Source organism: Haplochromis burtoni, unplaced genomic scaffold (assembly GCF_018398535.1).
Source record: "Haplochromis burtoni strain Fernald_Lab_line unplaced genomic scaffold, NCSU_Asbu1 Contig_2, whole genome shotgun sequence".
Classification (NCBI taxonomy): Eukaryota; Metazoa; Chordata; class Actinopteri; order Cichliformes; family Cichlidae; genus Haplochromis; species Haplochromis burtoni.
The window spans coordinates 5,872,898-5,881,009 of NW_024582363.1; the positions used below are offsets into that span (position 1 = coordinate 5,872,898).

The window sequence follows — 8,112 nt, forward strand, 5'->3', positions numbered from 1 at the left end:
GTGCTCGTTACCACAATAATAACGTAGTTACTGTAACGCGTTACTTAATAACGCGTTAGTCCTAACACTGGTGTTTGTATGTGTGTGTGTATGGTGTGGTCATATGGTTCCAGTATCCTCACAATTCATAAATGACATTTTCATAGGTTTTACACTTTCTGAATAGCAATCATTTTAAAGGTAAGCAGCAGCTGTTTGTAGTGACTTCAGATGTGTGATCAAATAAAGATATTTTATAGCAACAATCAGAACAAACTGGGCTGCATATCCCTTTATAAAACGAACAGGAAGTAATTTGTAGTAACAAAGATTTACCACAGGGTGGCAGTCTTTAAACACAGACTGCACTGCTTGATTTTCAAACCTGAACATCTCCATTAAATTTTATAATGTTTGACAGTTCGATGTGATATCTGGAAGCATAAAGAACCCAACTTAGAATTTTCTGTGGCCTGATCTGATATACTTACTTTAAGAAAGAAGTAAGAATTAGCCTACAATCTTTCTTTAAATGGTGGAGAGTCCCAGGCATTTAAACCCCAGTGGCACCTGCCCCTTATCTTAAAACATGTAGTTATCCTGACTGGGCTTTCATTAAATCAGCAAAGATACACAGGAAAGAATGTCGGACACCAACTAGGGAGAAACAGAATGACAAACAGAACAACATTGTCATCCCTTATATAGCAGCTTTGTCGGAGAAACTGAGGAGGTGTTTTGTTTTGTTTTGTTTTTCCCGAGCACGTCATCCCGGTGCACTTCAAACCCAGCCAATGTTCAAATTTTTGGACAGAGAAGACAGATGGTCTGAAAGAGCAGTGAAAGAGGCCCACAACACCGGGGGTGGCTTACAACACCAACTGTCGGCTACCTACAGGGAAGTTTTGAGATCTCTTCTCAGGTGGCTCAACTCCCACTATCGTCTTGTGCCAGGTGACCCTGGACCATCACGCTAGGAAGACCATCTTATATGTGATACCCTGCAAATGGTTTTACCCAATATTGATGACAATTATTCCAAGTATACTGCCACAGTGGTGAATTAGATTTTTTCCCCTCCCACTCTACTGTACTAACCTTTGTATGAAGTAAAAAAAAAAGGTTTGTTTAAAATTGATTTTTATTGTTAAAAAGCTCAAAGCAAGTACCTGAAATATGTCTATCTATATAGACATATTTCAGGTATAATTACTCACTATTTATCAATCCAAACAAAAATCACAGGTCGATTGCAAAACAGTTCTGTAGACAGTACCTTATGAAGTGCTGCATCCCATTCAAGTCTCATTCTGAGACTGAAGCATTCCACAAGTTATAAAGCCATTTGGCTTGTCTTGACTTCTTGTAGCTGGTTTTATAATAGTCACAAACATTAGCAGAGCTTAACTACATACAGAAGATAAATACAGAAGGATACACAACCACAGAAGTCTGTCACACATGATATTATACATCACTTTAGTGAGACTATTAAGTAAAACAGCCTGCAAAATATCACAGCTATAGAAAGGTTATGTCATTTTCATGTAATAATGTGCCCCAGTCTTCACTTCTAGTGAAGCTTACCTGTTGAATGATCAGAGTATCTGAGTCTGTGTTGGCTTTGGCTTTGGGAAACATTTTAGCATTTTTAAAGACACTTAAACATTTTCGGTTAAAATCACCCTAAATGCAGCCATGTCCTTAGGATTTATGAATCTATGAACAAAACGAAACACTTCTACTGAAATACCATCAACATTTGTCATGATTTCGACTTGGCTTTGAAACTTTTTCTAAGCATCTGTGAAACATATGCTCGGAATTCAGCAGTCTGCAGTATTAGTATTAGTTTTGTCAAACTGAATCAAATATCTTCCCCAAGTAATAGAGGCTGGAGGAAAAGGCCAGCTGTTCCTAGGATGCACACGAGCACAAAAACCCATAGGAAGATCCTGTCGATAACCATGGCAACATATTTCCAGTCATCTTGAACCTATGAGAGGATCAAGACAAAAACATGTTTAATGTCACAGCAATATTGTAATTCTTTATTTGAAAGCTGTATGACATTAAATGGTTTTAGCCTTGCTTTTTTGAGTACTCACCTCCTTTGCTTCATTCTGTAGTCTCATATTTTCTGCTATGTATTTGACACTCTCAATAGCTTCCCTGACCTCAGGAGAAAGACACAGAAGAGGCATTATTCCTCCATCCAAAGACTCTGAGCTGGAGCATTGACTCCCCATTCCAACACCCACAGCACTGCCTCCACTCAATGGTCCTAGGCTGCTCAGTCCTCCACTCCCTCCTCCAGAATCTGCAGGCAACTTGCCGGTTCTCTTCTGCCAGCAGCAGTTGCAGCGGCCCTCACAGCACAAGAACCCAGAGCTAGGACATTTGATCGAGTCTCCACCCAAGTTATTGAGATTGGAAAGCTCTGTGTTATTAAAAAGTCTTTGCCGGTTTGTTAAACTTGACACCAAGCTGTTGGCAAGGGCCTGAGGTTTGTGCTGCTTTTGTAGAGTACCTAATGAATGAATGGCGCAGGATTTCGAATGCATCGTCTGAACACTGCCAGCCACAGTCACCTTCTCAGGATCTCTCTCTGGCCTGGTCATGAACATCACCCTGGGCAGCAGTTCAAGAAACACACGCTTTACCCAGCAGGGCATTGTATGTGTCTTCGGGGTGCGGTAGTGGACGTTCAACACAAAAACAGTAATGACAATAGAGAGAGTGACAAAAATCATGGTGAAGAGGAGGTACTCGCCAATCAAGGGTATCACTAGTGAGGTGGAAGGGATGGTCTCTGTGATGACGAGGAGGAAGACGGTCAAAGACAGCAGGACAGAGATGCACAGTGTTACTTTCTCACCACAGTCAGAGGGCAAGTAGAAGACGAGCACTGTGAGGAAGGAGATGAGGAGGCATGGGATGATCATATTGATTGTATAGAAAAGAGGGAGACGACGGATGTACAAAGAGTATGTGATATCAGTGTAGATCTCCTCGCAGCAGTTGTACTTAATATCGTGTTTGTAACCAGGTGCATCAATGATCATCCACTCGCCTGTCTCCCAGAAGTCCTTGAGGTTAATAGTTGAGCCAATCAGCACCAAGTCGATCTTGGCTTTGTCATAGGTCCATGAACCAAATTTCATTGTGCAGTTTTGGTAATCAAATGGGAAATATGTGACATCAATCTTGCAGGAGCTCTTGAAGATAGCTGGAGGGATCCAGGTGACATCGCCATTGTAGCGAAGCAGGGCCTTTGTTTTGTCATCAACCTGGAAATCTCCAACTGCGCTGTAGAAAAAGACAAAAGAAGAGTGAGAATGGAACATTGAAAGGAAGGACAGTAAAAGACAACTGAGCCACTGAATACTAACCAGATAGATATAAGCAACTATTGAGTTATGAAAATATCAATTAAAAAGATGCCCTGGGGTTTCAGTAAATGCACCATGTGATGTTATGTATAGCTTCCCTAAGAATCTTCAAAAGAAGAAATGACCCATGCTGAATGAACAATGTAGATCGATAACATTTTGTTACTGTACAGACATCCTTTGCAGCAATAAACAATCAATGAAGACTCTGTGCCAGGTTTTTGTTATTATGCTCACTTGTTGTACAGCACAATGTCTGGCTTCCAAATCCTGTTGGACGGCACTCGGATAAACTCGACGCCTCCGAAATCTTTTGGGTTCCATTTAAGTTTATAGTCATTCCAGATCTGAGAAACAAAGCAGAAAAATTTCTTTTACATAAAAAAAAGTCTGAGAATTAACAGGTATGAGTTTCAGAGTCAATTTGATGCATGTGTAAAGTGGTTTTAAATCAGTTTTCTGGAGATCTGATTGGTTAGATTAAAGCTTGAAACAGAATGTGACAGTTCAATAATTACCTTCCACCCTTTTCATTCAAAATGTTTTTAAACATATTTAATCGCTAGAACATATTAATTACAAAAACATCGGTATGTTAAAGAAACAACTAATACAAAGCAACAGTTGGCGGTATATCAAAAGAACTAGTCTATAGTCGTGTCACAGTAGGATTTTGGCATGAATGGAAATGTCAGTAAGCCAGCATGTATCATAATAAGTATTATAGCCTATCTTTGTGATAAACTATAGTGAAAAACCACAGTGTTAGCCATGGAGGTGCGTGCTGAAAAGTTAAAAAAAGTTAATATAATGAGTCCGAAAATGCTTCCTCCTGGTAATTATCTCTTGTCAGTTTTTATATGCATTTGCTTGTAAAATGCTCCACATAAAATAAAGAAATAATGTCATTATCTCCAAAGGTAGCACATAAACACAAGGATATATAGTACATGTGTGACTTGAATCACACTTTATAGCGTGTTTTATGGATCTTTTGAACACTGTTCATCAGGACGGCCAGTGATCCTCATGAGGCTCATGAAGCCAGTACATCAAAGCAACCCCAGAGAGCTGTAAAAAATTTGACTTAATTACAAAACAGCATGTATCCAGAGTGTGTTGCAAGATGGGATGGAGAGCAGGAGAAATGTGTCTCGCCCCTGATGAGTATTTCCCAGAGATATACTAAAAACAACAGATGAGATTAACATAAGAGAAGCAATGCTCCAGCCCTGAACTCCTAAGAACAATTAAAGCTCAACATTTAGTAGAAGACTGGCTCTGTCACAGATGTGTGCTTGCTCAGTACATGTAAAATTGGAACAGGAGACCCGCCCTACCTCATCTGACTCATTACTAGTTCATTGCACTATGCAGCATTGCAAAAAAAAGAAAAATAGCGGATAATCACTGAACTTTCTCTTCCAGATTCACTTTAACTGTACGAACCCATAATGGATGAATATTCCATATTCGGATATTCTAGATTTCTTAACTACTGTCAAATTATTTTTTTAAAATGCAAATTGGTTATGAAATGTAAGTGCATTCAGTTTATTTGATTTTTTTTGAAAGAAAATATGATCACACGGATCAATGTGTTTAAAAAGCTTCCTCCTATGAATAATTCAACCTGTCAGTCTAGCTCCAAAGAATCACGCATGACAGAAGGTTGGATCTAGACTCGATGTCCTTGCTCAAGGTCTGTTTGCACAGTCTTGAACAATAAACTTACATGTCTCAGCCACAGATTGGTCTCCATGATCTGATTGACTTCATCCTGAGAAGAGGGTAGAAGATAATAGATAATGAGGACACTGAAGCAGAGAAAACTAAGTACATGTTATTAATAAAGTTAAAACAGTAATAATAACTGTCACAGGCAATCATCCAATTCACTGCTGAGATTTTTGTCTGTGCTTCTGTAGCATCAGCGCAAAAGGTTTCAGAGATCTGCACCTGAGTCCCGCATGCCTGGAGCATAATACACGTGACAGCTGGGGCTTGTAGGTCGCAGCCTTTAACTTTTTTTTTTTTTTTTACTAGCAATTCAGTGATACAGCTGGAGCAGAGGGACTAAAGATGGGAGACAAAACAACTGAGGGTCAGATTTCTGTGTGACTTAGACCGTGAATGAACCAATCTCATGACTGAGCGCAAACATTAACCATTCATGTGACCATCTTGTATCCAGAATAGCTCTTAGATTCAATGGTTCACAGAAGGCTTTAGTTTAACCTCTTCTGAATATCTTTGGGAGAACAGTTATTTCATGTCACTTGGATAGATAAGACACACACTCTGTGGTTCATAATTAAATCACTCAAAATCCTAAAAGACGCAAAATAATTTTTTGTAGTCAAAATCAGATGATTAAATTAATATTTGCAGATTTTGTTTTAACAAGGATGCAGAACTGAATGTTGGCTGTAGATCATATACTACATCTGCTATATTTAGCAGAACAGCCTCTGAGACCAAAATGCACATTGCCATTACCAAGTGATCATGTGGTTTGATCCCTGATTGTGAGATAATGTTAGTTTGCCCAGCCCATAAGGTATTGATGCTCTAAATTAGCTCATATAGCCATGTTGGAGTTGTTGAAGGTGAACCAAATGCTTCTGAGTTTGGAGCACCAGGTGTGCAGAGGGAATAACAGTCATCCATCAGCACTCTAGCTTGGCTTGCTACTTTAAATGAGTTAAGGATCATGTAACAAAATATCTCTCTCTCCATATCATCATTGTCTGGTCAGACAGATCTTTAATATTTATTTAGATCCTTTGAAAAAATAAAAACACCTTGTTTGCACAGAGGCAAAAGAAGATGCATAAGGTGTCACCTCATGGTTACTAGTTTATACACAGTGAAATAATGTTACCTATTTTTGACCGGCATTTTCTTTCTGTTAGACCATTATAGCACCAAAGTATTGTTTGACATAAAGGGTTAAAAGAGAGCAATGGTGCAATAAGGGTAACAATAAAAGAAAAAAGAGGCAAACACTAAAAAAAACATATTCCTTAAAAAAGCAAATAAATAGTACATTCTGTATTTCCAAACAATTTATTGTGTGAATGAAGCTGTATTGCTTGCCAAACAGTCCTTTGCTATGCTTATTATCACCACCTGCGCTCAACCTGTCTGCGTCAAGTGACACAGTCGTCTGTCTGGAACGGCAGTCTGCAGTCAACAAACTCTAGCAGAGAAATCTAGGAGTGCCCATCTGAAGTGGCAGTGACTGAGTGATAGGGGGTGCCTGAGAGGTACTCAGACAGCTGACATTTCCCATCTTGTCTTGGCCAGAAAAACAGCCCAATTGTCCGCCCTTTCATCTAGGTCCCAGGAGCTACTGTGTAACGTGAGAGGGTATCTCAAGCTTATGATACAGTGTCTAAATTACCACCTTGCCCTAAATTTTGTTTCAGTAAAAGTCTGCAAAGCAGCACACAAACTATATCTTTGAGATGTAAAAACACAAGTTTTAAGCCTTGTATACACACAGATCTTCTACAATTTCTACTCTTTATAGGCGAGAGTAATCTAAGGTCATGTTTATTAAGCAGAGTGATATTTGTTTTATAGAGGTGAAATAGCTGCCCCATAAATCACAAACACTCTGGGCATCAGCTCCGACACTGAGGAAAAACATTTTCTTGCTACTTACCACTTTGACCAGCTGTGACATGGACACCTCAAACTGCACAATGACTGGATCAGATACATTTTCCACCGGCCGTATATACTGGTTGTAGTTGGAAAATATCCCAGAGAAGAGCTTATGCTCTGCATCTGAACATGTGCCTCCTGGACAGGAGCACAATGTCAGCCATGGGAATCTCACTGCATATTTAAATGATTATACAGTTTAACTGTGATCTATTTTTTTCTGCTTTACCATTTACCACCCAAAGTAGAACTCTAAATTTGACAGTTTCACAACCTTTTTTGTCATTTTTTAATTTCAAGTTCTTTTCTTTCTAACTTGAATGATGAGATTTCATTTGGCATCATTCTTAACACAGTATGTCTCTTACAGAGAACAGCAACTACAGCAACATATTACTGTTATCCTGATTGTATAAGATTAAGGATTTGAACACATGCATGATTCCTTGATGCACTGCATTAAATTTTACATAACCCAATAGACGTAGCCTTCAAAAATAATTAGATCTATTGCTTTTTCTTTTTTTTTACATTTCCCTAAAGCAACAAGTAGATTTCATGCTACCAGCTTCTTACTCACCTGACAGAAGACACAGAAAGAAAGCACAGGGACCAGATAAGAAGTGAAACCTGGTTTTCATCCTGTTCAAATTGACAAATGCCAGATAATTCCAGGGTCAGCTGCAGCAACGATCCACGGAGCACACAGGAGGAAAGTGGAGGAATAAGAGCTCGTCCGCATCACCCGACAGAACGAGCGAGCAGAGGGAGCGAGCGAGTGAGGGAGGCAGAGCCACACTGAGGCATACAACCAGTCACAGTCAGGAGCCATGCACTGCAAAAATAATAATACAAAATATGCAGAATATAGCGACTTAATTGGATAAACGGGGGTAAAATGTTGAGTGGTGCAAATCTTTCACCTCCAGTCACACCATTGGATGGTCAGCTTCCCAAGACTTAACAGCCATTGTCCTTCATGTCTGACACACAGTCACATCACCCCAAACAGCAACGGATCCAACTGAAATTATCTCTCTGGAAATATGTGTATTTATTTAATCCATGA

At 39.3% G+C, this 8,112-nt stretch overlaps 1 protein-coding gene across 2 annotated transcripts; it reads right to left on the minus strand.

Annotated features, from left to right (window-relative positions):
• Positions 1-773: 773 nt before the first annotated feature.
• chrna3 (cholinergic receptor, nicotinic, alpha 3) lies at positions 774-8,058 on the minus strand. 2 transcript variants are annotated; one of them, XM_005912897.2, is made up of 7 exons: positions 7,967-8,058; positions 7,624-7,878; positions 7,042-7,181; positions 5,107-5,151; positions 3,609-3,718; positions 2,088-3,288; positions 774-1,975 (listed from the first exon to the last, which is right to left on the minus strand). In XM_005912897.2, the coding sequence occupies exons 2-7, from the start codon at positions 7,682-7,684 to the stop codon at positions 1,847-1,849; spliced, it is 1,686 nt and encodes a 561-aa protein (XP_005912959.1). In that variant the 5' UTR covers positions 7,685-7,878; positions 7,967-8,058; the 3' UTR covers positions 774-1,846. The 2 variants fall into 2 exon arrangements, with proteins under 2 accessions (XP_005912959.1, XP_005912960.1); XM_005912898.2 differs by lacking the exons at positions 7,624-7,878; positions 7,967-8,058 and having other exon boundaries at positions 2,088-3,283; positions 7,042-7,113.
• Between the last annotated feature and the right edge of the window lie 54 nt (positions 8,059-8,112).

Coding starts and splice junctions, on each gene's coding strand:
- chrna3 (XM_005912897.2), bottom strand. CDS start 7,684: ATGAAAACCAGGTTTCACTTCTTATCTGGTCCCTGTGCTTTCTTTCTG. Junction 3,289..3,608: donor GACATTGTGCTGTACAACAA/GTGAGCATAATA, acceptor CTTTTTCTACAG/CGCAGTTGGAGATTTCCAGG. Junction 1,976..2,087: donor TACAGAATGAAGCAAAGGAG/GTGAGTACTCAA, acceptor ATCCTCTCATAG/GTTCAAGATGACTGGAAATA.